The following is a 26,852-nucleotide window of genomic DNA, read 5'->3' on the forward strand; positions in this document are numbered from 1 at the left end:
TCGGAGAGTTTGAAAGTGTCAAACATTGTTGCACTCTTTTTTGCTGCTGGCGAATTGTGACAAGATATAGCGATCACTCGAATGGTAGCCTGGAGTACACATGGAATTGTGGACTTTTATTATTTCAGCTTTAACAAGCCCATTTAGAAGGATCTATGGAATTAAATATTTAAATTATTATAGCAGGAACTTTAACCATTCAAAACCAGTGTCTTTTTTATTCGATAACTGCCGATCAACTTTTCATGCGTTGTTTTGACTGTTGTGCATATTCGATGAATTCGATGATTTAATCTTTTGACGTTTTAGGAGCCGCTGGCGAAAATAAGCGAAGTCCAAATCAGAAACTCGAGTATGTGAAAAATACGCTAGCAGATAACACAAATAGAGTGTTAATACAGATCTGTTGTTTGGCCCTATTTCAGGACTTCTGCCGAAGGAACACGGGGCTCCTGCGTAAGGATGGGTAATTACGTGTCACTCTATTTGACCAACCCCAAGGGAACTCCGGTGCCGTTGACGGAGCCTAGTTTTGACCCGAACCATGGTTTTCCCAATGGCAGAAAAGAACGGGGTAAGACCTCAATGATGCTGTATTTAGCAATGTACATGATTCCCCCGCAACAAGAAACAGTTGGGCATGAAGGCAACTGTTAGTTGATCCATAAAATAGTGGATATTTCAATGGAACGACAACCAATTACATAACGACTTGTCAGTGCACTTGGCGAACTCTGCGAATCAAAACAAAGTTACAGAGATCCTCCAACAACATATATGAGTTAACATTATCTTCTATTTTGCAGTCATGATTGCCACCGAAGAGGAAATGGAAGCTGCCAAAATTCCTTTGGAGGCACGGGACTACTGTGCCCATAAGTTGATCCAGTATCGTGCTTGCCGAAGTGATGTTTGGCCATGGGCGTACAAGTGCGCCCACGAGAAACATGAATATTTGAACTGCGAATACGACGAGTAAGACGCGAATCAAGCTGTAGAATTTAAACTAGAATCCCACTGATTATTCTTTCGTTTCTTCCAGCTACATCCTGCGTTTGAAGGAATACGAACGCGAGAAGAGATTGCTTACGCGAAAAGTAAAACTCGAAAAGAAGCAAGCCCAAGAACTGCATGCCTAAAACAGTCCTGGTGATTCTGTGCGATATACTTTTTTTCGGTTCGGTGTAAACTTGGTTGTAGCAACTCCGCGTAAATCCGTGCAGGATGTGCTAAAACAGATAATAGATTAACTTACAAACAAAACGCGAGCATGTACATACAAAAAACAAACACGTTCCGAAATCGAGGTAAAAAAGGCGCTTTATTCGGTGTCTTTGCTGGTGATCGATCCACGGAATTTTTTCCTTATGGAATCATTGTGCCCTTCCCGATTTCTAGCAATTTCAATAGCCCAAAACTGAATTCTCACCACCAGGATTGCGTTTTCCGGTCGGAACTCTTCGTCCGCGTTTGCCCGCAGCAACGTACCGTAGCTGTAGTCCTCCAGGCGGTTGAACTTTTCCATGTACGCTCTCCACTTGGCTTTTCCCTCTGGACTTTTGAGTTCGTTTTCATTTATCACTTGGACGTTCATGTCTGGAAACATTCGTCGAAATTGTTCGTATATCTCGTCGTCGTAGGGGGTGAGACGCAGCAGCCGGGGGTCCACGCTGCACAGGAGATTGAAGTGTACTTCGGCGTGATCGACCGCTTTCACTGCCCAGAGCTCTTCCACCGTCCCATCGTTGACGAATTCTTCCGCTGGCCGCGACAGAACATCCATCTTGTGTGGTAAAATGCCGATATTCGATTTATTTACTCCCGCACATTCCAATTGGAACCCAAACAAACGATGCGAAACCTCGTTGCACAGACATTCCGCTTTTGACAGCACAGTCTACTGATTCAAATACGTTTATACTTTATGGTAGACAAGCTGACTGGTTTTGCCAACGTTTCGCAAATTAGCGGCTATTTTAAATCGTTAAGTTTTGTTGCCTTATTTTGTTTAAGTTTACGTTGCATGTCTCTACCCCCTTACCGAACTCAAGAATAAATAAAAGCACTTTAAACAATAACTCTCTTTGTCGAATTATATTCTACATCATCCAAAAATAATGTATGTAGGTAAGTTAAAAAGCTTAAAATTATCTGAAAATGTTCGCACAATTTTAGGATTCCAAAGTTACCTCTTGGTAAAAATTTTGCTCCTGTTATCTCCTGGTAATCGTGCGCTCCTGTTACAAAAATGGAAATTTTCAGCTCCCTAAATCGATCCAAAATTGAGATTTGAGGTTAAATAATCGATCAAAAACCGGTAAAAATTTTGCTCCTGTTACCTCCTGAAAATCCTGCGCTCCTGTTACAAAAATGAAAATTTTTAGCTCGAAAATTGTCGGGCCCGCTCGCAGTCTCGGGCGCAAAAACCGAGAAATTTGGCCGAAAAGTAACAGGAGCGAAGGATTCGCAGTTTCGCAGGAGGTAGCATCACCGGTCGAACCGGTACAACTGGTAATCGGTACAACCGGTAATTTAGCCGAGACACTTGCCCACAAGTCTTGCGCACAAGGTTTTCATACAAGTTTCCCATACAAGTCTTGCGTGCAAGTTTTGTATACAAGTTTTATATTCCAATGGAAAACTTGTATGCGAAACTTGTATGCAAAACTTGGGTGCAAGTGTCTCGGCTAAATTACCGGTTGTACCGGTTACCAGTTGTACCGGTTCAACCGGCGATGCTACCTCCTACGAAACTGCGAATCCTTCGCTCCTGTTACTTTTCGGCCAAATTTTTCGGTTTTTGCGCCCGACACTGCGAGCGAGCCCGACAAATTTCGAGCTGAAAATTTTCATTTTTGTAACAGGAGCGCAGGATTTTCAGGAGGTAGCAGGAGCAAAATTTTTACCGGTTTTTGATCGATTATTTAACCTCAAATCTCAATTTTGGATCGATTTAGGGAGCTGAAAATTTCCATTTTTGTACCATGAGTGAATAATTTTAAGTAGTTTTACTTACCTATATAACTCTTTTCGGATGAAATGCAACAACTTTTTTACCTACCTAAATAACTCTTTTCGGATAATGGTTTAAAAGTCGACAAAAGTGTAAATATTCTTTAGTATAACCTTCATTGAAGCTTTATTTTATTCTTTAATTCACAAATAAACACATTTTTATAATGTTCTGTTTTTTTGTTAAGCACTGTAGAGATCTTTTATGTTTGTTTTGTTTGTGTTAGTAAAACTAAGTTCCAAAACTTAAATTATATTTTCCAATCGAACGCTGTTATGATGAACGAGTTATTCGCTCGGCTTCATCATACATAATTTGGTAGAAAAATTGACAAAAATACAATTTTCGAGTTTACAAAATGTTTAGTGTTATGATCAAGGTTACTAGAACGAAGCAAAACGGTAGTAAGCAGCTTTGCAGAAGCAACCTTGGCGTTGCTGCCGAATGCCAAAGTTGATGTTTTGATTTTTTGATAAACATCCGTGATTCAATCTTGCCTCGAGAATGAGCACCGAATTGCAGCATTATTATTTGGAATTATCGCCAGACCCTATACGATTTGATGGCACGGGTTTGCTTACGAATGTGTTTTTCGATGACGCCAAACAACAGGTAATTGGACGCTTGTTTCGGCCAGCATGCAACAACAAATCTTTTCAACACAAACTCTGCTCAGGTCATTGCAGTACGATCGGGTGGAGCCACGGGTGTCGTCGTCAAGGGAGCGAGGGATGGAGAAAGCTTCGTATTTTGCATGGACCTGCATTCCACCGATACACCCGATGCGCAGATTCGATCGATCAAGTTCTCCATCGAAAATCAAGTCCTGGCAGTGCAGCGCAATGAAACATCGGTGGAATTCATCAGCTTCCTTCCCAACCACCGACCAAATCTTCAAGAAATCCTGCTCTTCAAGGGGAAGAACGTAATCTACGGCTTCGTGTGGGTCCAGGAGCGCCAGGTCGCATTATTCACGAACGTTGGTGTCGAAATTTTGATGGTCAATTTTGAAAAACGGTCGCTGAAATCCGTCAAGTCGCTCAATATAACGGTAAACTGGTTCAGTTACTGTCCGAGTTCAAAGTTCGCGTTGCTCTCTTCGAATATGGGCACAATTCTCACGCCCATCATATTAAAACCTGCAACCATTACCAAACTGCCCAGACTGGAATGTAAGCCAATGGAATCAATCAATGGTTTGATGGTATAACGATACTGATTTTCTTCCTCTCTTTATAGTGGGCATCGATCAAGGTTGCATGGGAAAAGACGTAACGTTGGCACAGCTCTATGGAATGAATGCCATTTTAATTCTGCGGCAACCACCGAATCGCCCATTCGAAGTCGTCATCTATCTTTTGAATGGGCCCGGCTTGGCACCGAAAAAATCACACATCCTTAAACTGGGCCAAAGTGGACGGTTTGCAATGAATGTTGTCGACGACGTTGTAATTGTTCATCATCAAGCTACGGCAACGTCAATGCTGTTCGACATCGCACTGAGCAGTAGCGAAACCGAACCGGGTACGGGGGCCGTTATTCATTCGCCGATCATTCCAGCGAAACCCATTCGTCCATTTCAGCTTGAAGTGCCAAGCATATCCCTCGATGGGAAAACTATGAATTGTGAATTGTGTAAGTTGAAACATCTTTTTACTTTCCAAAAAGGCATTCCGTTACCAAGTATTCTTTTTTTTTTGTAGATACGAAAGATTGGGTACTGTTTCAACCTAATATAGTCATAGATTCTAAATTGGGCTGCCTGTGGTTCGTGCAGCTAAAGTTAAGTGCTCTATGTGCGCTCATCACAGACCGGCTGCGTTTGGTAGAGTTCCTGTTGCAGCGAACGGAGGGTAAAACGGTTATACTTTCGGTGCTCAAAGAGATCATGAGCACCAGCTACAGCGGCACCATGTTGCCAGTGATCGAGAACATTTTTAACAAACTAAACGCCCTGTACAAAAGTGTGCTAGACAATGAGCTGCAGAGTCAAATGGCGATGATGTCGTTGGCAAAGTCGCCCATAAAAGCCCCTGTGACGCCTCGGGTTCTGATTGATCAAGCGGACATGTACACGACAGTGTTTTCCACCATAATCGATGCCCCACAGACGGGCAAAATACTGCTGCTCTACCTCAACTCGCTCGTCCGGCACGGCATCACAGCAAACCACGAGCTGAGCAAAACCCTGCTTATTGATCTGGTGAACCACAAACAGTTTGATACGCTGCAGCTCCTACTAAAATATTCGGCATTGAACGAATCGAAGGCGTTGGCATGTTTTCTACTGTCCCTGTCAAACGTGGACTATCCCATCATTTCGCAAATGGCTCTCGACATGCTGGCGCGGTTAAATGCGAACGAGATCATTCTGGAAGTGCTACTAGAAAGGGGTCAAATTGTAGATGCATTGCGGCTGGCGAAACAAATGCCGGGGGCAGATTCCCTGCCGGCAAGAAAATATCTGGAGGCTGCGTGCAAGACAAACGACCCGTTGATTTTCCATTCCGTTTACAATTTTTTCCAGATGAAAAATGTTCGTCTCCGGGGATCTCCGGACTTCCTGAAACGTAAGTATAATAACTTAATACTTTTTAAGAGAGTCCAATGACATGAATTTGGCTAATATTTCGTTTCAGATGAACTATGTGGAGAATATGTGCAATATTATCAAAGTTTAATAGCTAATCAATGCTTATGAAGCAGGGGTGGGTAAATTAACACGTCTATTTATGTTGAACAGTAAAAATCCCAAATAAATCTTATTAGAACAGTTCTCAGTGTCAACTTTTTATTCAGACGAACAAGAAGTTAGAAACCATTTCCTATAATTCATTGTAAAGACTTTTACAAATTTTCAGCAGCATTACTTGGAAGGGATTGCAATATAGCATCGTCCTGTAAAATGCAAATGAATATATTAATAATCAACATTGGTTTGTGATGACATCTTACCGTTTTGAACCACATGGAATTTGGACGAAATATCATTCTAGAAATCAGACCCATGCTCGTAGTAGGCGCGATTGCATGCATGTGGAGATGCTTTACGCTCGTAAAAGGAGGAATGTGGAAACCAAAGGAAGCATTGGAGGGTTCGATTTGTTTACCCCGTAGAACGGCCACTAGTTCTTGTTTTAATTCTTGAACTGAAAACAGGTAAACATAAAATAGTATATCAGTGAATGAGTTACACATTTAGCAAGGACTTACGCAAAGGCTTATCAGCAGCGGTGAGCGACTTCACGTTTTCTATGTGATGATTCGGAATGGCCAGAAAATGGAATTCAGCCGCTGGTCGAATGTCTTTGAAAATACATATACGTTCATTTTGAAACACTATTGCTGTGCTCGGATCACTGCCCGACGCAATTTTACAGAAAATACACCCCGGTAATGTATTTTGCTCCGGTTTTTCGGCATAAGAACTGTCCGCATCGTTGGAAGCCATGGGATATTTTTCTCTGCAGTAGTCTCCTATCTACTACGTACAGATTTCGATTTGTTTATCATCATGATAGATGACAATCACGTCATACGGTGGGACGTACACAAAATACAAACTTTTGTCTCGAACACGCTTATCTTTCGATGCAAATATGGAAAATTACACACTAAGTTGAGCTCTTTCAGTTTTTAAAATTGGCTGAAATAATGCGGCCTTTTTCCTACATTCAATTTTGTATTTTGTATATCTTGTGCACAGTGTAAATAAACCTTGTGAATTTAAAAATTACGTTAACTGGCAGACGTTTTACGTTAAGTACAACCTCATACCGACGAACAAATGATAGTCACACTAAAGTACCATTTCCATAAGTGATAAAAGTATAGCATGTTTTACATATAATGTATTTATTAGAAAAGTATAGTTATACTTCTACCATATCATTCGGTCTATAAAGGTGCCCCAAAAACAGAATCTGTTTGCTAGACCGTTTAATCAACGCGAACAGGAACGAACGGCCAACGTAGAACTGATAGGCGGCCGTGGTGCTCCGTTTGCTAAAGCTGTGTACCGTAGCCACACCACCAGCGTCAGCCGACCGTTCATGAACGGAGATCGCTGCCCGATGTATAATGGTGGCCAGCGATGAATCGTGATCGTCAAAGAATCGCAGCTCTCGCAGCCGGAACAATGCATCCAATCCGATGGTGTCCCGTAGGAATTCCGTTGCATTGAACTCCGTTTTGATGGAGAACACGGGAACGACGATGCTGGCGCGTTTTGTACTGAAGTGCGCCTGAATTGCATCAAAGTGCTCCGGCTCCAAGGCCTTGACGATCCGCTCTAGGCCAGCGTCGCGGTCCGGCAACATTATCCATAGGGCCGAGTCACTGCGCGCTTGAAACGGAAGCTCAAGGACCTCGATTTCCAGCTCAGGGATGCGGGCGAATCGGAAGTCTCCCTCCTTGTACATGGTAGAGGCCTGGTAAAGCTTTTCTATCCAACCGGACCGGAAGTCACGCGCCAACGTATTCTGCTTATCAAACACGCTGGAAAACGGTGGATGAAATGATCCTGCACTCAGTTGAATTAGTTGTAGCTGTTTCGGTACATCGCCTAGAAACAGCGTGTCCCCGATGAGACCGTTTGTGTGCATGCTCAGAAAGTGGTTTGCACGACGCACAACTCCTTCGCGCTGCGCAAAGTCAAAATACATCAGTATGGTGTCCAGATCTTCCAGCATGATGTCACGCATGCGTGCGTCGACCTCGCGGAACCCGTTAAGGATCATTCGATTTTTCATTCGGAATCCTTCCGATCCGCCAGCGTCACTGAGCGTGAAGTGGAGTAACTTTTGATTGACGATAAATTCGGTAAAATTGGCCGGCAAAGCGAATACATCCCGCAACCGATCCCGCGTAGTGCCCGTTGCGATCGAGTACAGCATAGCGATACTATTTTGAAGCGTGAAAGGAGCCACCACCACGTTTTGTTCCGGATTGAATGCGGCCTGAAATTGAACACGAAGCATGAGAACATTATATTTTGCGCCTCGTGCCACCGTCGATGTACCTACTTTATACAGATTAATGCTAAAATTGGCATGGCTGTAGGGAAACCGTAGTTGAGTCACTGTGCCCATTCCCAAGACCCATAGGTTTGCGGTGGGATTGGAGCATAGGCAGACTAACGACAACAATAAGTGGCGCATGATGACTTCTCGCTGCATCTTCGTGAAACGATCACACTGTTGACCACCGATAATGCACCCTTCAGCTCGTGCTCGTTCTATTCGATTATGCTAGTTTGATTTGAGCCCTTCCTCGTGTTTAAAAGTACTAAGGAGAAGTCCTTAATCTTCGATTCAACTACAACCGACCACAACTTGACACACTTGCCGCGGAATGGTCAAAGTGCCAGATTATGTTAATGCCACACTCGTCGATGACGACCACGACACGATGATGGCAATGATGGTAGTCTGTACATATATTTATGCTGCGCTCTGCTAGATTGTTTCACTCGGTCCAACAATACGCTCCGGTGCACAATCACGCCACTTGAAATCAGTTTTATGAGTGCGTTAGGTCGGGCATAATCGATCGTCGGGGGTTTCACTTGCTACGTACGAAATCCTTTCGCCCGTGAGTGGTTGAAATTTGTTTATTTTTCCGACTGTGAATACAACAGCTTGATAAGCGAGATGCTGTATTCATGCACCGGACGAAGCTCGTTATTCTAGCTATAAAAAGTATGATCATAAAACTAACAAAGGAAAGCTTTGCAGAATACATCGGATAGATACATTTTATTGGTGTACCTATCTTTCGTAAACTGTGCGTGTGTTTTTTCATTCATTTGTTGGGACATTTTGTGGCAACATGAATATACAACGAGTGGCGGAGAGCCCACCCTAGCTCTTCGGATTGATTGGCCTCCCAAGCACTGCGCTGTACTGAGTATTTCCTTGATATTCCGGCACTTTATTAATTTTTTATATATTTTGGTGGGTTTACATAAACTGAATTGGTTATAACCTGAAACTTACTATAAAAAAGGAATAACAGAAAGAAAAAAATGACTTAAATCCATATACATGTTCAGACGGTGAATAGATTACTAGAAAACACAGATTCCAAGACACAGAGATATAAGGGAAACGTGGGCAACATACAAAGAAATTTACGCATTTACCGTGATTAGTATGCTACATTTGATCACACGCTTTTGAGGCAGCAGCAGCGTTCGCTTATGACTCGTAGATGACTGGTGTAAGAACCGAAGGAACTCCCCGCCTACGCTAGAGAGCCCCGAATCTAGTTGTACACCTAGTAGCTATCACTGTCATAAAAATTATTTGCTATTATATCCAGCGACTCATTTCGCATACTGACAGCGGCTGTGGAATCATCGCTAGAAACCTGTTCAATACCGAACGAATAGTCCGGATCGATACTACTACTTCCGACTTCGGGATCGTGTCTGCTTCCTACCACCGCACTACCGTCCACCTGATCATCCCTTCGGCCGTTATCATCGTCCCGCAATGGGCCTGCTTCAGCGGATCCTTCTTCTGCCGCCACAGCCGGGTCACCACTAACGCCGGGTCCCTCCACGGTGCTGATATCCCCATCTTGCGTACGTATGATGGAATCAAAGTTGTCCTTTATCTGGTTGTTCGCTCCCTTGGAGCCCAGGTCGGTGGCCCAGCTTAGGTGCATGAGCGCCAGATCGACATTGCCTAGTTTCTTGTGGATCTTCCCCATCAAGTAGTACACCATCGCTTCCTTTGGCACGATCTGCTTCAGTTCTTCCAACTCTTTGAGCGCCTCGTGATATCGGCCCAGCATGAAGAACATTGAGCCGCGCTGAAATTTGCACTGCGGATTCTTCGGGTCCAAGGCGATCGCTCCATTCAACGTCCGTATAGCTTGGTCGGTCTTGCGCAGGAAAAACTGCATCACGGCAATATGTACCATAATGACCGAGTTCCGCGGATTGATCTGTAAAGCGCGCCGATAGTGCAGCTCAGCCAGCTCGTGCCGTTCCTGCTTACAGAACACGGTTCCGATGCCAAACCACGCATTGTAATGTCGCGGATCATGCAACACCGCCAATCGGTACATTGATAGTGCCTTTTCTAGCTCTTCGGTCATCACCAGCTCGTGGCCAAGCAGCGCGTAGCTGTAGGCGAACTCCTCGTCGACCTGAATTGCACGAAAGAAAAACTTGATCGCTGTCTCGTGCTCCTTGTGGGCCGAAAAGCAATTCCCTGCCACGCACCACGTGATGGGTGACGTTTTATCCTGCGCCATGAGGTCTTGTGCCAGGGCTGAGAGCGCCACATCCTTTTGCAGATGCCACAGGTCGGTGCTGTAAATTTCCATGTACTGCAAGCGGTGCGGTTCGCGCTCGTGGATTTCCTGGAACACCTGCGCGGCCGACTCGTACTCGCGCATCTCGTGATGGGCTAGTGCTATCATACTCTTCACCCAGCTACTCTCGTAGTGGTGCAGCGGAACGTTCGAGAAGTGTTCGATCGCTTTCTCACACTCAAAGTTTTGCAACCTCAGATAGCCATGGCCGAGCTCGCGCAGCAAAGCCATCAACCCGTCGGCACTCTGTTTCTTCATCTGCAGCACCTGCTGGGCCATCCTCTGTGCACTGTTGATGCTGTTGTTCAGCAGGACCTTCTCGTTCAGCAGGCTCGCACTGTCGTCCACCGTGGAGGTAATTGTTTCTATTTTCTCTTTTATCGGCACATCGCCACCGCCACTCTTCTTTTCCGGGATGTTCTCCAGAAGCGTCGTGACGCTGTTGTTGATTGTCTTTGAAATGCGCTGCTTGGCGCGCCTCGGAGGCGACCGGGGTGCCACAAACTTGTTGTTCAACTGCGGACTCTTGGCATTTTCCTTGACCGAGTTGCTGTTGCTAAACAGTCGCGAACTTCTGCGCACATTTTGACCCTGCTGGAGCGCCCCGCCGGTGGTGTTCGGGGTTCGAGGGGTTGTTATTTGATTTCCTGTCTGGCTGAAAACGATCGGTTTCGTGTTTGTACTCTGTTGCTGAAGCAATTGAATGGCCGCCTGCGGTGGATGATGGGGCGATTCGTGCTTGCGGTTGATGATGTTTCCCATCGTGCCCAGGTTGCTGTGATGATGTCGGCGCATTTTCTTGTTGCTATTCAAAAGGGCTATTTTTCTATTTGGACCCACGGCTTGTTGATCGCCTGCCGCACCGTCACCGATCAAACCCTGGCCTGGCGGTGGCGGCGTACCCGCAGCAAACTGCATCGTTGGTTGGGTAACCGGTGGCCCGGTAGGCGTACCACTTCCAGTAACAAGTAGCTGAGGCGACGGTGTCAGCAGAAAAGCGACCGGTTCGTCCGGCGTGTTGACAATCGGCAGTATGCCGAAACTAGGCGTCGAAGGGCTTATTGCTGACAAATATTTAAACTGCTGCCTACGGAATGGCGTATTCAGATCGGAGCACACATGCGTCGGGGTCTGGTCGTCTACGCTGAGGTTTCCACCACCGACGCGCATCGACGTGACGGAACTATTAAAGTACGAGGAATTTTGCTGCTGCAATCCAACTGGCTGTACGCACGGTGCAAGACCTAAACCGACTCCGGGAGGCCCTCCCGGATGGTTCACATTGTTTGGTGTGTTTAGGTTTTGCGTAAGACACTGGTCAATTGGGGTCGATGGATTATCTGCATTGCCGCTGATCAGGTCCGAGCTATCTATAATGGTGGAACCGTTGCCGAACCAAACCATCGAATTATACTGATGCCCCTGGCACGTTTGAAAGATATCGGTGCTGGTCAGCTGAAACACACTATCTGGATCTGGCTTTTCGCCACGGTTGCAGAGATCACCAAATGATTGCCACAGGAAGGGATTCAGCTTCACCGCTTTCCGGCTAGCTTCATTGGCAAGCTTACTCCGCTCAGTCTTTTGACATATTTTTGAGACTAACTCAAGCGCAAAGCACGCGATGTCTCCAAACTCTTTCACAATTTCATCCAAATGCCGCTGCCTGAGGTGGTCATCATTTATAAGTGCATTTTCGGCCTCGGAGTATCTAGAATTGAGAACAAAGATGAAACAAAACATTGGTTATACCTCCATAAGTGACCACCAGGATTCCATAGTGCTTGCAAATTGCCAGTAACATACTTTTTCAAATCAAACGCGCATTTGGATAGTAGAAAACGGCATTGCGTCGAACGGACGCTCTTTTTCGAAAGCAGCCAGTGTGCTTGATGTTTTTGACCGGAACGATAGTAGCATGTAGCCAGCAGAAATATAGTTTCCTCGGATTCCGCTACAAAAAAGGTAAACAAAAATTTAGTTACAGCATGATACATCCCGCGTGAAACAACGCGTAGCTCACCTTCTGCACAAAGTCTCTCCGCAAGGAATGTTGCATCCTGGTAGTCGTAATGATTCAAGCAGTGCCAAATTGCGGCCTAAAAGGGTAAAAAGTGATGAATTGAATTAAATACAGCTTTCATCTCTTTGTCTCCTAATATAGCAGTAAACTTACCTGCACCGGTTCCTGAACAATCATCACTATTTTCCTAGCTTAGGTTTATGGGCTTTCGAGTGCTTTGTGGAGATGGGTTTGCCAATCGATTTACCGTTCCTTTCCCCGATGTTTGTTGTTTAACAGCACAGTACTGTCGTATATGCTGCCACAATAGTGAGGCTCGATAACATTACTCCGTAACGAACAGATAGGCTTCGAGTGCGGTAACAGCCATTATTTCGTTCTATAGTTCGCAATCCCGTGCTCACACCTTGGGTTCTTTTACTGTGCACAATTTACTTTCTTCAGCAGCTTACAGCGAGGATAGAGAATATTACCCACAAGGTTCGATGCTTTGGTTAAAAGCTACAAGGGGGTTTAGGGAAAAAGGAAAAAAACATTTTGATTAAACAATATATTGACATAATATTGCTTGAACACAGTGTGGTATTTGCAGCGCACATTAAACGCATCACTTCAAGTTTACACGGAAGGTAAGTTTTTCATCAATTTGTACGAATTCCAAATGAGGTTTTGCTTATGGTGCTTCTTCTTTTCCTACTTTTCCTATTCAATGCTTCGATTGGTTTGTTACCATCACTAGAGGAGCCTCTTGCTAGATGAATGTTACTTCGAATGGCTACGATATGCCTCCGCAGGTGCTACCACTTTAACTATTGACCCGTGATGCAACACCATGTCCGCGACATGCTATTCAAACAGTTGATACTCAATTAGGAATGCAATTGCATTTAAAAACTTGTAAATTTTCACCTTGCAAGTAAAATGCACTCCTCAATCTGTAGCTGGCTTTGATAGCTGTTCCAACTTGCTACTGCGTTTATGACAACGGTGCGCAGGAGTTCAATTATTGATTTCTGCCGTAAAGAGGCGCATTAAGCAGGAACGCAGTACTCAAACCTTTAGCGTAAACCAATGCTGACACCAATTGACATTACGATTTGACAGCAACGTCGGTTTACTGTCGCTTTCAAAAATATGCATGCAAGTTTCCGTTTTACACTATTTTTTCATTTGCTATTTCAATGGAACATGCCTTTATTTAATGAAGTTGTGAGGAATGAATAGATCTTAAATCCTGTAGCCACTATTGAAATGACCAAGCTGGCTTTGTAGCAGCGTATCCAGAGCACGTTGAACTTTGACATCATGCAGAAGAACCGATGTGGGCAGCGCAGTTGAATTGAATTTGCCCTCGCTTGATACATGATCAAATGTATTGGACGACTTGGCAAACCCGATTATTGATGGCTTGTTCATGATATCCAGAATCTTCTTCTGAAGCTCCCTTTCCGTTTCCATTTTCGACTTTGTCGGCACTATGATTGGAGGTATCAATGCGGACGCCGTGCTAGTATCAACATCTTCGCCCAATTCAAGGCGTATTTGGGTTTCCTTACGTTCCGTTAGATACTTTATAAGGCGTTCGTATTGCAGCACTGTCAGGGGCCGGTTGGCGGCGAGTAGATTGATCATGTTCTGCACCGCTTCAGGATGCTTGTCTTGAGTAGGCGGCACACTGTGCAGTTCCAACGGTTGTACAGGCTGTGGTGCGGCAGTTCCGCCCAGGTGAAAAGTATGACCCGGCAATTGTGGTGCGCGTTCTTGTCGTTGTTTTTCCGCAAAATTTTTAATGATAAAATTTATAGCGTCCTCGGTTGGCATGTTACGGTGCTCTGCTGGGATTCCGTACAATACGTTCACGGTAATGCTGTTTCGTTCTTGATTCTCTGGAGTAATTACAATGCAATAAAAGGTGCCTTGCGATGCTCTGTTAGCGAGTACTTTTCCAATCGGAACATCATTGTTAGGAAACAGTAGATCCACAGTCATTCCGGCGCGTTTCAGTCGTGCCTCGATACTTTCCGCGTAAGCACTGCAAATGACAATAAAAGTTCAAACATTATTGATCAGAGACTAGAACCATGTCTATTTCGCTTACGTGAGTTCCTTGGTAACAACGATGATTTCGCAGTCATTACTCTCCGCCCCACGATGAGGTGCCGGCCCGATAGTAGTCTCCGGATAGACACTACTTAAGTCCGCCACGCTGTATGGCTGGGCTAGGTATCCTCGTTTGCCCACTGCATGGCCATACGGATCTCCGGGTCTACCGTGGAGCAACGCACCATCGATTGGCGAGCGATCGCGGTTGGTAACAGGGCCTGATGCGGGATGGCCTCTGGGTAGCAGACCTTTTTTCGCTCGGTTATCATTCGCTATTTTCACATTAAGCTTCCGTCCTTTGAACACTTTTCCGTTCATTGCTTTAATGGCTTTCTGTGCGGACTGCTCGTCGTGAAATTGAATAAACCCAAATCCACGCAGCAACGATAGGTCTTGGTAGGGCTTGAAATCTTTAAAGAGCTCTTCCAAATTTTGCAATGTAGCTTGGTCTCCCAAACCTCCAACGTAAACTCTGGAATTAATCGGTTCTACTGCCATAGCTTACACGCAGCTCTTGAACTCCTCTAGTTTCGGTCGAAAATGTAAACACTTTCACAAACTGAGAATCGTATTCAAACAAACAGGATGCTATTGTAGCGAATACAGCAAAAAATGTAAATGAATGTTATTTTTTCTAGAAAACGTATGCCGAACAATCGGTGTTTGTGTGTTTTCAGCTAATGTTTTGCTAGCCTGTTGTTTATGAAACAATAAAATGTCATCCATTTCTCGAAGTTTATCAAGCCGAAGGTGTGCATGCTATACATCTTGGGATAAGATGCAAGCGCGGTGACGTGCTGAATGTTTTGATTTGAAAAATAGCCATTTTGAATGATTCCAGTTTGATCCTGAACAATCACTCTAGAAGACGACCAAATTCAGTTTCTAGAGATAAGCATAGCACAAGTGCAAACTACATTTTTAAAGGCATTTAGTCCCTGGGTTTGACCGTTCGTTGTTTCTCACAATGGAAAGGTAAGCAAGTCGGTAGAAGTTAGAACGAAGATGTCTTCTTTTCCAAATCATTTGTACATGCGCATTGGTTACGATCACTGCATCGATTTTCGATCCCCCATCTACTGTCATGTTCTCATTCTACATACAATGTTATTCCACGGGAATTTAGCAATATTTGTGGTCCACTAGAACTATTCCCACGTTCGGAAGATTTCGGAGTAAATGTAATAACGAGCAGTATCGTTTGCCTGGATGTTTGCAGCTCCGGTGCTGAGTATAGTGCTGGAAACGCTGAGGTTGATGTGACTCGATCCAACCAGAAAACAAAACAACTTCTTAAAGAAAATTGCTGCACTACCAGTAAAAAGCAGACCGTTTCTCGTCGGTGCCGCCCGGAGGATGGATTTACTAATTTGAACCCGTTGAAGTTGAAACCTTATAATGCATTTACACCAATCAGTGAGTTAAGGTAGGTGCTGGAGAATGTGATACCTTTCAGTAGCTTCTGCTTTAACGATGCGTGTTTTTTTTCAGGCAATTCCCCAACAGAGTACCAGGCTCTAGCAGCTTCTGCAACTCATTTGAAGCGAACCAAAGCTTCCCTTGTGTGCGAAAAAGGCCCATCCGGTACAGCCGGCTACAAAGCGGAAAGTTTAGAAACGAACGCAGGTCTCCGTTTCTCGTGCGGTTTGATTCTATCACCAACATGGATCGAGTGCGTGTGGACGGATCGAACGGTGTGCGGTTCACTGCTTTCCGTGCAAAGAGTGGCTTTTACTCGCACGGTGTCGGTTCGCCGTACAATAACTCGTACATTGCCTCGACGTCGGATTCGTTCGGTCGTTTGCCAAAGAGTGACATCAATCCTAACAAAGCTGTCTTCACGATAGATTCAAAAACCTCCCAAATTTTGATCGTGAACCGAAATGCTTGCGAACTGCTGGGCTACAGCAGTCGGGAGCTGTGCGAAATGCAGTTCACCACCTTGCTGTTGAACAAGAACAAAATGCATGCTTCCGCGTTGGCGGAAGGGCAGCTGAACAGTGAGGATGGGACGGTGATCATCTTGAGCGGAAAAGTGGTGGAGCTGTGCACAAAGTACGACAAGAATGTGGCCGTTTCTCTGTGGGTGCGACAGATTGACAACGAAGGCCAGCGGTGCCTAGCGGTGGCTGAGCCCGTTGAGCGTAGGGTGGCGCAGCTTGTGGTCGACAAGAATGGGTACATCATATCTGGAGATAACGAAGCTTTAACGCTGTTTCAGTTGGACTCAGTGGAAAAGTTCAATGGGATGGATGTGGTGTTGCTGATCCCAGCCATACAGCTTCCGGATCCGGATAGCAGCCTAATAGCGAAGCATATCAGAAAGCAGAAAGCGACCGGTAAAACTCAAGACGGTGTTTCGTTTCCTCTGTGTTTATTGATTTCGCATCACGAAACCGGAACGGACACCACAGACAGCGGCCTATCGAATGCAAATTCACACGTATACCTTGTAACGATCTGGGTGTACACGAATTTGTCAGGATTGCTGGTCATCGACGAAAACTCTATTATAGAATCATGCAATCATCATTTTTCAATGCTAATGTTCGGCTTTCCCCAAGTAAAAACAATCGGTGAACATATAACGAAGCTCATACCAAACTTTGGTCAGGAAAGTGACTGCCTCACGCGGAGTCGAAATGCTACGCTATCTTCGCTTTGCAATGATGAATCAGAAACCGAGACTGATCACGTCGAACTGGAGACCGATAAGGAACGGTTTTTACAAAACCCCATTAACGACATCAAACAGGCGTCCGGCGATGCGATCAGCCCGATCAAGGAGCCTCGGAAAGTGTGCTTAGATTTCACATCTTCTTCCAACAATGGAAAGCGATCGGTCAACAGTTCTGCGATCGAAGGTAAAACGCATCCGGGTGGAGATGGTGGTGCCGAGCAAACTAATCCCGAAATGCTTGGGCTAAACCAGATCGGGACGGTAGTAACGGTCACAGAGAATGAAGATGTACACGGCGTGTCCGAACCAGCGGTGTTACCTTTAGGGCCTGTACCAACGAATGCACTTTACTTGGTAGATAATAGTGAGAACAATCGAAATTATGGCAACGTATCGAACAATGCACCATGTAACATTCACCTAAAGGTAAGACTGATAGAATTTAGATGGCCTTTAATTTTTGGTGGTTAAAAATTCAAACATTCCGTTTATTTGTAGGCCTGCTCTTCAAAATTACCCGTATCGTGCGTTAGTAATAATTCATGTAGTGTGCTGGCGGTGGAAGAATTCCCCAATCTAACCGAAACCGATTTGCTGACTCCAGTGAACGATAACTCGTTGTGCATGAATTTACTACATCCGAAGAATATATCCATCAATGAATCGAAAAGCCATCTTTACACATCGGAAGATATCAATTCGGCGTTGTTGAAAGACAGTACACCGGCCAGCGCACCGCCGATTATGTTAACCCCTCGGTTTGTGAAACCATACGAGCATGCCAAAGGGGGAGGATCTCTGGTGACTTCTACCCCTGATACGCATAAGCGTCATTCCGCGGGAGGTATTAACGAAATTGTACGGCAGATGGGCGTCCCAGCGAAACGCACGAGCTACGCCGATGGCAAGTACAGAGGAGAAGCCATACACCACGATGGCAACGTGATTGACATCATCTATACAATATCACACCAGCTTCTACCCTGTGGCCGAAAAGTGTACTGTATTTGGATTAGTCGAGACCCGGAATCGTCGTACAACAATCTTGAAGACGCGAACGTAACGCTCACCTTCAACAGCATCACCAGCACGATAGAGAACTCGCTTGGTCCGGGGGCCACCAAGAGCACGAATGCGACACCGGGTACCGGAGGCGCTGCCGTGAGCCAAAGTCGACCGAATTCCGTGTCCCTTGTGTCGCAGTGCGAGGAGGAGCAGGTATTTGGCGAGTATAACAAACATTACACCACGATCAAGCAAATCGGTAAGGGTGCGTACGGTTACGTGAAGCTGAGCTATCGTAACACCGATCGACTGCTCGTCATCTCCAAGTTCATACTAAAAGAAAAGCTCTGTTCGAACTTTATGATCACGAGCGACGATAAGCGCGAGATTCCGATGGAGATATACCTGCTGACACACGTGAAGCACCCAAACATTGTGACCGTGTTCGATGTTTTCGAGAACGAAAAGTTTTTCCAGCTCGTGATGGAGGTGCACGGTTCGGGCATGGATCTGTTTGAGTTTATCGATCGCCGGCCCGCCATGACGGAGACGCTCGGTTGCTACATATTCCGGCAGATTGCGAACGCAGTCGACTATCTGCACTCCCTCAATATCCTTCATCGCGACATTAAGGACGAGAACATAATCATCGATCAGCACTTTCACGTGAAACTGATCGACTTCGGGTCGGCCACGTTTATGCAGGAGGGAAAATTATTTTCCACCTTCTACGGCACCACCGAGTACTGCAGCCCGGAGGTGCTGGCCGGCAATAAGTATGCTGGGCCGGAGCTGGAGATGTGGTCACTGGGAGTTACGCTTTACGTGCTTATGTTCTTCGAGAATCCCTTCCTGGACATTGAGGAAACGCTCAAGTCGGAGCTCATCATACCGCAGGAAATAAGCCAAGAGCTGGAGTACGTTCTCCTTGCACTGCTGGATAAAAATCCCAAAACGCGCATCACCATGCGACAATTGATCGGCTGTGAGTGGATGACGCAGGAGATCAATCCCATGGCGTTCAATTTCGCTGAAATCGTGCCCTGCGAGCCGTATGAGGTGAATCCGGATAAGTACTACAATGGGCAGATTTACTCCAGCCAAACTGGACTTTCCACGTCTCCGCACAGTTTGTCGCTGGTAGACGACGAGGACGACGGCGAAGACGAAGACGATGAGCATCACGCACACATCGACGATTCGTTCGTTGACCCGGAGGAGCTGCAAGAGGACGACATTTGTCCACTGATGCACGACGATGAAATAAAACAGGATCGATCTTATGGTAAGATCACGTCAACAGAAAAAAGCATTTACCAGCAAACTTATGTCTTGTAAATATTTTAAGGAATGTGTGATAGCAGACTGACGAAAGGAATACACTCGCTTACGATGCAGGATCATCCGGAGACAAAGTCTACACCGTGCCACAGCCATCGCAGCCTAGTCATGCCTCCTTCCGTCGATGTCCCAGCTATGCCGAAGTCAGCGGTTTTGAGTACAGGTAAATTAAGTCCTTGCTTCGACTGTCGTGAAAGTTGTTTCCCTGTGTCTGTTCCTTCCCTGTATAACCCTCCGGTGGCAGTCGTACCCGTGCCTGCGCCTGGGTGCAGTAAAGTTTGTACAGTTGAACCTAACACCAAAGTCTCGTCTGCCACGAGCAACGGTAGCAGCAACAGCGTCATTGTTTGTGCTAACGATAGTCATTGTGGTGTACATTGTACTGCTAGCCTTATGACAGAGACAGAGGCTTGTAGTTCGCCAACGGCCATAAAAGCACTGTCTACCCCGTCACTTCTTTCGCTGCAAGTCACCAGTATCCCAGCAGAGAACTACAACAAACGTGGACCGAACCGTCAGTCCCTGTGTGACTCGAGCTGTTCCACCACCCCGTCCCTCGTGCTACCGACATCTTCTGTGTTGATGTGCACCATGATGCCCTATTCGGTGCTCACTAGCGCCGACAGCTGTTGCAGCAGCATAACCAACGTCAGCAGCAGCTACAGCCCAGACAGGCACTATCGTATGCGTTGCCATGACGATACGGTCAACAGTAGTGCAGCCGATACACCTACCAACTGCTGTTCGCAGGAGTTATTGGACACGGCCATCTGTGTGAAACCGCTGAAGAAAAAGGGCACACTAGATGACGCTTCGTCGAACGTGCTATTATTGGACACCCGGCACTATGCACCCTCGTCGGCCTCCACCAGCCCCTGCAGTTCGCTTACGTCCTCCAAATCGGAGAACAATATTTTCGACGGTAGCTTTTCTACGTTCAGCTCCATCTACGACGTGGTCAGCATGGACAGTGTGACCGATGCGGCCAGTGTGACGGCCGCCGACAATGCAGTACTTTTTCCGTTCCACGGTTGTGCCATTGACGATCTCTCACGGCCCTCTCCACCACCGCCACCTCCCGGATTCCACGATTTTGGTCCCGCTAGTGGTGGCGGTGGTGGTAGCGCAGTCGCAAGCGCACGCAAACGAGAGGATCGGAAATAGTCAGAATAATTGATCTAAACTTCCACCAGTGTCGTGTCGTGGCTTCAAACACCCCTCCGCTGGTGGGACTTTAGTTAAAACTGCTAAAAACGCTCCGAAATTTTGTATACAACCCACGACTGTCTCGTCGTCTTTTAGCGTCCCGTGAATCTGTGATCCTTCTGTGGTTATTTGTATGAAAAGTTCTACTGGCATGATTCGCCCTTGGCGCCACATGACCATCGCGAATTTATGGACTTAGTCATTATTTTCCTAATCATTTTTGCTACGACCAAAACCGATCCAATCATCTGCTTTCTGGGACGTCGTTGCGTTTATTCTACGTCTCAGCAGAACGTTGTGCATTGTGCAGAAATAACAAATCTTTGAAATGTTACTAGCGTAACAAAACTTTTTGTGTGCAATATTTTTTTAGATCAATTTAAATGCATGTCCGGTAAGAAAACTGAATCGTATCAACATAAAAATATGAAGTCTGACGTTTGGTGATTATTGGACACACTGTCCTGAAAAATGTTACAAAAGCAACCATCGCTTAGAAACCTGTAAGTCCATCTCCTGGAAAATGTTTGAGTTGTCAATCGTTAGCCTTTGGTAATTTAAAACGTTGGTGCATTAAGCCACGTGGTCTATAAACTCCAATGAAGAGAAATATTTTGGCTAAGGTGCTAAAATTCTCTAAGAAAATCTATTCATAACAAAGTGCGCTAGCTTTTAAAGCAACTACATACAATGCCGAAAGGAATCAATTGAAAAGGCATTACACTACGAGAATAATACAAACAGTAGAATAAATCCCGCAATATAAACGATGATATACTATAACGAGAAGCATTATTAGACTACCCATAACAGCACGCATAGCGTTAGCAAAACGGCTTCTAACCAACTAATGTTACAAAAACGTCATTTTAAAGTAGTTCTTTATGTTGTAATTTACTAACTGTAACCATGTGATTGGTTTGTTTTAGTAGAATTTGATATAATTGTTTCGTTTTTGTGTACATACTACAATGTTTGCTCTTTTCCCACTTCTGATGGTTAAACTGTCGAGTAACTTTGAAATAACACCTGTGTAACCAGAATCATTTACTGTTTCCTCTGTATCTGTTCCCAACACCATGCAATGTGAGGTCCGGTACATTTCTAGCCCATTTCTAATGATACGATGATTTTCCGATAAATAATAGGCCAAAGTATGAATTGTGTTAAAGACGAACAAAATGTTGCACAAGCAGACCCGGATGATGCCGCAGATCCGGTCGATGAGCAGACCGCGCATCCTCATACGCAGTGCAAGGGCGGTGGTGAAGCTGTTTTCGAAAACGATTCCGTGCCAACATTCCTGGTTCAGAAGGAGATTAGTAGTAATACAGAGAACAACGAACAGCAGACGGTCAGTATGAACGGCCATGCGCAGAATCATGCGAGCCTCGGTAATCTTTGCGATCGAGAAGAAATCTCATTCCCTACGGAAAACCCTACGATCAATGTCGAACTGACGCCAGCGATAGAAGATGAGTACGAGAATGAAACATTTGAAGATGATGGCGAAGATTGATCAAGCAGAACTTTGCCCAAAATAGACTTTCAGCCTTGCTTTCGTATCTATTATATCGTATCAACCGATCCTAGTCAGTGCAATTTTAAACACGATTTTGTTCCTGAGCCTACTTTGTTACAAAATTGTTCAACAAACGATCGCTTAGCTCCATCTAAATCATTATGATGTGAACGTAATCTCGATGCGATCTTGGATTGAGAGTTACATAAAGTGCGCACAGAAAATCCATTAACAAAGAAACAAAGTTAGAAACTTGTAGATCATTAGGAATAAATAAATAGGCAGGGTCCGCGCAGTAGGTTTAACTAGAACAATTATATTCACATCATCAAAAAAAAAAAAGGTAACAAGACCGTGGAAGATGAAAGGTATTCCCCGCGCATGGACCGCTTCTAGTTAATCATCTCATAACACGAAATTAGTACACAAACAAGTAAGCTAAAGCTAAGAGAAGAGATACTATACCATTGTTGCAACTGAAGAAACATTAATGCTGTCAAGATTTCAAATATGTTATATGCATTGTTGGTGCACTGCTACAATGAAACAAGTTTTATAAAAAAGGTACTTTAAAGTTTTGTTTCGATTCCATTTTGAATTGCTCCGGAAAGAAAATAGCGTCGCGCAGGAGTCATCATTGGTCGTTTTCAAAAGCACTCATCAACGTGAATGTTTCCTACCAAACCGTATTTGTATTGCTTCGACTAGGTGAACTTTATTAATTGGATGCTTATTAATTGTACAGTGGCTGCACACACTGTAGAGACAGCTACATTTTACATTACAGTAGATACGTTTCGGTAACTGTACGTTACGATATATTTTATAGACACTTTCAACGATGTATTATGCGGGTAATGATGCATTCAATTGATACACTGTGGATGTTTACTATGAGTAAACTATGAGTAGTATATATTTCAATCAGACAACATGCGACTTGCGTTTGCTACCCACTGCACAACGAACTATATAGCTCGTTTTTACTTTGCAAACTTTCCGTCGCACAAACTCATAAAACATTGCATCAAACTTGTCCGAATGAAGTTTGTTCCGCAATGAAGCCCATGGCGTAATTTGACTAACAAACTACGAGATTCCGAAAATTCGGCTAGCTTTATGTCCGTTTGAGAACGTACCTACCAGAATCAGCTTCTACTACTATTACTCGGTGCAAGCAGCGATGATTCTTACAGCCTAAAAATATATTGTCCCAAGCGTTTTCACTTTGTGTCCCGAAAATGCGTAACATTTTCATACCATTTGGACCATTCGCTACCGTAGCCAAGTATAAAGCTGTGACGGGAGATGCACATCGAAACTGTGTTCGAATTGATGCCTTTATAGACTGATTATAATGAAAAGTATTATTTTTGACTCCTTACTTGGCATGCTAAGAACTGCCTTGAAAAGAAAATCGTACTAGGATGATATTCTAAAAAACCTGGTTGTGGATGCATGAACATTTGAATGTCCGTTTGAATAAGAGAGGGCTCCGTCGATGTGGCAAGCCATGTGAAATGTATTGCTACAGGTTGAAGAGGGTTTGTTTGGATGATGTTTAAAAAATATCCAGTTCTAGATTGTCATCGTTCCGCTCCCAGTACCCTCCTTTGTAGATCCAGTCCTCTTGTTTCGTGTAGGCGTTGATGTCCTGCTTGAACCACCTTAATAAAGAAAGAGTAGAAGAAATTAGTCAACCACCAACGACGCTTAGCATACCATCTACATGCATCTTCTTACCGTGGAAAGACGACCAGATCTTCCTGTGCCTTTTTGCTTTTCTTTCGATTTTCTCGTTGTTTCTCCTCGAGGCGCGTCTTCTCCGCCGCTGCCCCATCCAAATCACCTTGCTCCAGCTTGCGGATGTCCGGGCGAAGGCGCGAATCGGTCGGGCAGAGTGCGCGCGGTTGCTTCATGCGATCCTCGAGTTGGTTCAGGGACATTGCAAAGTTGGTGAACTGGTAAAAGTCGGCCGTATTGGATGGGCGCGGTTCGGCCTCCCAGAGCGTGGTGGAATTGGGAATATCGATCGAGTATGTGGAGTCACTTTTCGGGATGTCGCCCTCCGATGGCTCTGGGATATCATCGGACTGGAAAAAAGTCATACATTAGCCATAAACAAATGCGATCGAAAGAGAAGATCCGATTCTAAACGTACCTCTTGAATGGATAAACTTTTAAACGAACTCATCTTTAAACTGTTCAGTTTGGATAACACCTTGCGCGGCGTGTTGCCGGGTGATTCGTTGGGACTTTTGCTTCGCTCATCCCCGGAACGCCGGAACTTGTGAGCGTTTTCCTTTATGTACTCCTCGTACGACACATAGTCGGTGCATTTGATGAACTCGGTCCACTTGCCGTACAGGAAATGTGTTTTGCGTTTGCTGAAACATGGGAAAAAATGGTCCAGTTAATAAGTACCACTTTTGGGGCCCACGAAGTAGTCATCCACTTGGCGACTCACTTCCGATCGGTGATGTGACCCTCGACCCGGTGCAAATCCTTATTGTTCCAGCCGGACGGTTTGAAGTTGAGCGTTGCCTTCATCCCGTGCTGGTGGCTGACGACTTCCATCATACCGTACTGCTCGATCCACAGTTTGCCCACGATGACGTTGTGAACGCAACAGTTCACGTTGCTCCAGGAGTACGCTTCGTTGAGCTTCGGGAACTCCACGGTGACGACGCCTTTCGGCTGTATTTCCACACTTTTGCCCCAGAACTTGAGCTTCGGGTGGATGGAGCCGTGAAACTTGAAACTATCCGAGTCGGCGTGGAATGCAGAAATCGGTGGATGATGGGACACCTAAAAGTACATCGCACATTTGGGGTTTGAGTAATCGCTTGATGAATACCACCACAAACATTCCCAGCACCGAACCTGTTCGCATATGATCCGGAAGTCGGGGCGCGTCAGCTCGTACGTTTCACCGAGCAGCGGATTGAACGGCTTGCCAAGCCGTTCCCAGTTCGAGGCGAGTGCTGACACCGCAAACGCCGACACGTACTTCAGACGCTCCAGCGGGGTAGGTTGTTCCGATGCCACACGCAAAAGTCGAGCATATTCCATATACTCAGTCATGCGCTGAAGGAAGCTTCAGAAGAACGACATTAAGAATAAATGATTAAAAATGCTACGTCTCCTGTTTGCTATTCAGTTTGATTTAGAAAGTTACCTTAGAGGTTCGTTAAACACGACAGGCATCGTTATCTTGCTGAGTTCCTTTCCAATGCAATTCTTTAGTACTGCCCAGATGTTGAAGTCATTGCGCGAGAACATAGGAACCGGAAGCGATGTTCTGGAAGTATGGTTATACACAACAACGAAACTTCTGCACTAGTTCTCGTGTTATATTCAGAACGTTATGTTAGAGTAGGTGAAAGTATAGTCAAGATATTAAGTAAAAGGGGATGTGGCATGTTCGAATGTAAGTACGGATATGAATAATTAACAATTGTTTTTAATGTGGTGCGGAGTGAGTGCGGTTTTGTAAAATTAATTTCCTTGTCGATAGTGATGCTCTTGAATCGTTTAGATTGGTGAATTCTCCAAACAAAAGCAAATAAGTATCCTTCAGGGTTAGAATTTTGTATTAATGAAACTATTGAGCTTGTAGCGCAAACGTCTGGCGTTTCTTTGTCTTTTGTAGTAGTTAACAACCACTACTCTGTACTAAGAGCACCTTTGTCGTATGTAAGTTTATTCTCTATTATCGATAGAGCACCTAAGGTACATTTTCGGACCTAAGCAGCCTATGGCGATGCACAGCGGGAAGGAGTTTCAGTATATTTTTGGAGTAGTGTACACGGAAATACATTGAAAATTTGAATTAACATGGAAACATATAGATGACGAAAAACACACCAGACTAGAACAAACACACATAATGCACCATAGGTGGCGAGGGTGATTGAAGGAAGTAAGGTTTGTGGTGTAAACTTACATCGCTAGCAGTATAATGAACCGTAATCAACACAGTATACGAACAGAAAACTACCGTGAAACGTGCTTTTCTCCGGTGTGTTAAGGTACACTTGGTACTTGGCTGGGATAAGACTAAATGGTTGCAACATTTTGCATTAGGCTCAGGACAACTATATATGTATATATATAAGAGTAAATTGTTAAGGTTTGTTCGTTTTGCGGGGCAACATAGTGTGTTAGGCTTGGCGTTATGCAGTTAGTTAATTATCGTTTGTAAACTAAGTCAAAAAAGAACTGTTACATTACAAGCAGTTTGCTAAATATTTGTTACGTCATATTTACCTGAGATTGTCACACTGGTCATTTTTTTCATTTACAACTCTCTCTGCCATATTAGGTCAAACAACCCGCTTTGCGAAGTTGAAATTGTACTTGGAAAAACTAGTGACCAGCAAGGATAGTGAGGGAAAAAAGTGTATGCAGATCTGCAATTAACTTAATATCCAAAGCTTCCCTTTCGACTCACAGCTTTTCTCCAATTTTCTTCTTTTTTTTTGCTCTCTCGAGATCTCTTATGTGCTGGCGTCACACTTATGCTTATGTACGTTTTGATTTCCGCGATATGCTCTCCTATTTCTTCCGTAACCGTTACGATGCTGCGAGTCCAAGTCACGATTTCATATCATCACTATCGGTTCCATGCCAACTA

The 26,852-nt window shown here is 44.8% G+C and overlaps 9 protein-coding genes across 9 annotated transcripts; 3 read left to right on the forward strand and 6 right to left on the reverse strand.

Moving 5' to 3' along the window:
- Positions 1 to 315: 315 nt before the first annotated feature.
- Positions 316 to 1,285, forward strand: LOC131281484 (NADH dehydrogenase [ubiquinone] 1 beta subcomplex subunit 7). Its single transcript, XM_058310818.1, has 4 exons — positions 316 to 352; positions 426 to 574; positions 807 to 975; positions 1,043 to 1,285. The coding sequence occupies exons 2-4, from the start codon at positions 463 to 465 to the stop codon at positions 1,137 to 1,139; spliced, it is 378 nt and encodes a 125-aa protein (XP_058166801.1). The 5' UTR covers positions 316 to 352; positions 426 to 462; the 3' UTR covers positions 1,140 to 1,285.
- Positions 1,286 to 1,315: 30 nt separating this feature from the next.
- LOC131281483 (protein PBDC1) lies at positions 1,316 to 1,845 on the reverse strand. The gene has a single exon (XM_058310817.1). It carries the CDS (start codon positions 1,781 to 1,783, stop codon positions 1,322 to 1,324), a length of 462 nt encoding a protein of 153 aa, XP_058166800.1. The 5' UTR covers positions 1,784 to 1,845; the 3' UTR covers positions 1,316 to 1,321.
- A 1,659-nt stretch (positions 1,846 to 3,504) lies between these two features.
- LOC131281473 (regulator of MON1-CCZ1 complex) lies at positions 3,505 to 5,789 on the forward strand. The gene is made up of 5 exons (XM_058310806.1): positions 3,505 to 3,625; positions 3,690 to 4,185; positions 4,253 to 4,648; positions 4,717 to 5,583; positions 5,653 to 5,789. The coding sequence occupies exons 1-5, from the start codon at positions 3,518 to 3,520 to the stop codon at positions 5,712 to 5,714; spliced, it is 1,929 nt and encodes a 642-aa protein (XP_058166789.1). The 5' UTR covers positions 3,505 to 3,517; the 3' UTR covers positions 5,715 to 5,789.
- Positions 5,790 to 5,813: 24 nt separating this feature from the next.
- On the reverse strand, positions 5,814 to 6,502 carry LOC131281481 (adenosine 5'-monophosphoramidase HINT3-like). Its single transcript, XM_058310816.1, has 3 exons — positions 6,227 to 6,502; positions 5,969 to 6,162; positions 5,814 to 5,911 (listed from the first exon to the last, which is right to left on the reverse strand). Exons 1-3 carry the CDS (start codon positions 6,462 to 6,464, stop codon positions 5,861 to 5,863), a joined length of 483 nt encoding a protein of 160 aa, XP_058166799.1. The 5' UTR covers positions 6,465 to 6,502; the 3' UTR covers positions 5,814 to 5,860.
- Positions 6,503 to 6,885: 383 nt separating this feature from the next.
- Positions 6,886 to 8,103, reverse strand: LOC131281480 (plasminogen activator inhibitor 1-like). Its single transcript, XM_058310815.1, has 2 exons — positions 8,038 to 8,103; positions 6,886 to 7,971 (listed from the first exon to the last, which is right to left on the reverse strand). The coding sequence occupies exons 1-2, from the start codon at positions 8,101 to 8,103 to the stop codon at positions 6,886 to 6,888; spliced, it is 1,152 nt and encodes a 383-aa protein (XP_058166798.1).
- An 826-nt stretch (positions 8,104 to 8,929) lies between these two features.
- On the reverse strand, positions 8,930 to 13,328 carry LOC131281469 (cell division cycle protein 27 homolog). Its single transcript, XM_058310803.1, has 5 exons — positions 13,269 to 13,328; positions 12,513 to 12,860; positions 12,360 to 12,435; positions 12,143 to 12,290; positions 8,930 to 12,047 (listed from the first exon to the last, which is right to left on the reverse strand). The coding sequence occupies exons 2-5, from the start codon at positions 12,534 to 12,536 to the stop codon at positions 9,290 to 9,292; spliced, it is 3,006 nt and encodes a 1,001-aa protein (XP_058166786.1). The 5' UTR covers positions 12,537 to 12,860; positions 13,269 to 13,328; the 3' UTR covers positions 8,930 to 9,289.
- Positions 13,329 to 13,571: 243 nt separating this feature from the next.
- LOC131281475 (nuclear receptor coactivator 5) lies at positions 13,572 to 15,127 on the reverse strand. The gene is made up of 2 exons (XM_058310810.1): positions 14,458 to 15,127; positions 13,572 to 14,391 (listed from the first exon to the last, which is right to left on the reverse strand). Exons 1-2 carry the CDS (start codon positions 14,958 to 14,960, stop codon positions 13,587 to 13,589), a joined length of 1,308 nt encoding a protein of 435 aa, XP_058166793.1. The 5' UTR covers positions 14,961 to 15,127; the 3' UTR covers positions 13,572 to 13,586.
- A 234-nt stretch (positions 15,128 to 15,361) lies between these two features.
- Positions 15,362 to 22,776, forward strand: LOC131294791 (PAS domain-containing serine/threonine-protein kinase). The gene is made up of 6 exons (XM_058322835.1): positions 15,362 to 15,437; positions 15,682 to 15,888; positions 15,954 to 17,568; positions 17,641 to 19,432; positions 19,496 to 19,651; positions 21,843 to 22,776. The coding sequence occupies exons 1-6, from the start codon at positions 15,430 to 15,432 to the stop codon at positions 22,211 to 22,213; spliced, it is 4,149 nt and encodes a 1,382-aa protein (XP_058178818.1). The 5' UTR covers positions 15,362 to 15,429; the 3' UTR covers positions 22,214 to 22,776.
- An 825-nt stretch (positions 22,777 to 23,601) lies between these two features.
- On the reverse strand, positions 23,602 to 26,535 carry LOC131281528 (oxysterol-binding protein-related protein 2). The gene is made up of 7 exons (XM_058310864.1): positions 26,486 to 26,535; positions 25,395 to 25,517; positions 25,100 to 25,313; positions 24,684 to 25,024; positions 24,378 to 24,603; positions 23,960 to 24,309; positions 23,602 to 23,883 (listed from the first exon to the last, which is right to left on the reverse strand). The coding sequence occupies exons 1-7, from the start codon at positions 26,533 to 26,535 to the stop codon at positions 23,778 to 23,780; spliced, it is 1,410 nt and encodes a 469-aa protein (XP_058166847.1). The 3' UTR covers positions 23,602 to 23,777.
- Positions 26,536 to 26,852: the final 317 nt, after the last annotated feature.

This window comes from Anopheles ziemanni, chromosome 2, assembly GCF_943734765.1.
Source record: "Anopheles ziemanni chromosome 2, idAnoZiCoDA_A2_x.2, whole genome shotgun sequence".
Taxonomy (NCBI): Eukaryota; Metazoa; Arthropoda; class Insecta; order Diptera; family Culicidae; genus Anopheles; species Anopheles ziemanni.

What these genes read in the sequence shown, in the direction of transcription:
- LOC131281484 (XM_058310818.1), top strand. Translation starts at nt 463, where the DNA reads ATGGGTAATTACGTGTCACTCTATTTGACCAACCCCAAGGGAACTCCG. An exon ending in CAATGGCAGAAAAGAACGGG is followed by an intron (nt 575 to 806) that starts GTAAGACCTCAA and finishes TCTATTTTGCAG; the next exon opens with TCATGATTGCCACCGAAGAG. An exon ending in TTGAACTGCGAATACGACGA is followed by an intron (nt 976 to 1,042) that starts GTAAGACGCGAA and finishes CGTTTCTTCCAG; the next exon opens with CTACATCCTGCGTTTGAAGG.
- LOC131281483 (XM_058310817.1), bottom strand. Translation starts at nt 1,783, where the DNA reads ATGGATGTTCTGTCGCGGCCAGCGGAAGAATTCGTCAACGATGGGACG.
- LOC131281473 (XM_058310806.1), top strand. Translation starts at nt 3,518, where the DNA reads ATGAGCACCGAATTGCAGCATTATTATTTGGAATTATCGCCAGACCCT. An exon ending in TCGATGACGCCAAACAACAG is followed by an intron (nt 3,626 to 3,689) that starts GTAATTGGACGC and finishes AACTCTGCTCAG; the next exon opens with GTCATTGCAGTACGATCGGG. An exon ending in AACTATGAATTGTGAATTGT is followed by an intron (nt 4,649 to 4,716) that starts GTAAGTTGAAAC and finishes TTTTTTTTGTAG; the next exon opens with ATACGAAAGATTGGGTACTG.
- LOC131281481 (XM_058310816.1), bottom strand. Translation starts at nt 6,464, where the DNA reads ATGGCTTCCAACGATGCGGACAGTTCTTATGCCGAAAAACCGGAGCAA. An exon ending in CGCTGCTGATAAGCCTTTGC is followed by an intron (nt 6,163 to 6,226) that starts GTAAGTCCTTGC and finishes ACCTGTTTTCAG; the next exon opens with TTCAAGAATTAAAACAAGAA. An exon ending in ATTCCATGTGGTTCAAAACG is followed by an intron (nt 5,912 to 5,968) that starts GTAAGATGTCAT and finishes TGCATTTTACAG; the next exon opens with GACGATGCTATATTGCAATC.
- LOC131281480 (XM_058310815.1), bottom strand. Translation starts at nt 8,103, where the DNA reads ATGGGCACAGTGACTCAACTACGGTTTCCCTACAGCCATGCCAATTTT. An exon ending in TTAGCATTAATCTGTATAAA is followed by an intron (nt 7,972 to 8,037) that starts GTAGGTACATCG and finishes GTTCAATTTCAG; the next exon opens with GCCGCATTCAATCCGGAACA.
- LOC131281469 (XM_058310803.1), bottom strand. Translation starts at nt 12,536, where the DNA reads ATGATTGTTCAGGAACCGGTGCAG. An exon ending in TTGTTCAGGAACCGGTGCAG is followed by an intron (nt 12,436 to 12,512) that starts GTAAGTTTACTG and finishes TTACCCTTTTAG; the next exon opens with GCCGCAATTTGGCACTGCTT. An exon ending in TGCGCGTTTGATTTGAAAAA is followed by an intron (nt 12,048 to 12,142) that starts GTATGTTACTGG and finishes TCTCAATTCTAG; the next exon opens with ATACTCCGAGGCCGAAAATG.
- LOC131281475 (XM_058310810.1), bottom strand. Translation starts at nt 14,960, where the DNA reads ATGGCAGTAGAACCGATTAATTCCAGAGTTTACGTTGGAGGTTTGGGA. An exon ending in GTTGTTACCAAGGAACTCAC is followed by an intron (nt 14,392 to 14,457) that starts GTAAGCGAAATA and finishes TGTCATTTGCAG; the next exon opens with TGCTTACGCGGAAAGTATCG.
- LOC131294791 (XM_058322835.1), top strand. An exon ending in CATGTAACATTCACCTAAAG is followed by an intron (nt 17,569 to 17,640) that starts GTAAGACTGATA and finishes GTTTATTTGTAG; the next exon opens with GCCTGCTCTTCAAAATTACC. An exon ending in AAAACAGGATCGATCTTATG is followed by an intron (nt 19,433 to 19,495) that starts GTAAGATCACGT and finishes AAATATTTTAAG; the next exon opens with GAATGTGTGATAGCAGACTG.
- LOC131281528 (XM_058310864.1), bottom strand. Translation starts at nt 26,535, where the DNA reads ATGGCAGAGAGAGTTGTAAATGAAAAAAATGACCAGTGTGACAATCTC. An exon ending in TCCGGATCATATGCGAACAG is followed by an intron (nt 25,025 to 25,099) that starts GTTCGGTGCTGG and finishes ATGTACTTTTAG; the next exon opens with GTGTCCCATCATCCACCGAT. An exon ending in AAAGTTTATCCATTCAAGAG is followed by an intron (nt 24,310 to 24,377) that starts GTACGTTTAGAA and finishes ACTTTTTTCCAG; the next exon opens with TCCGATGATATCCCAGAGCC.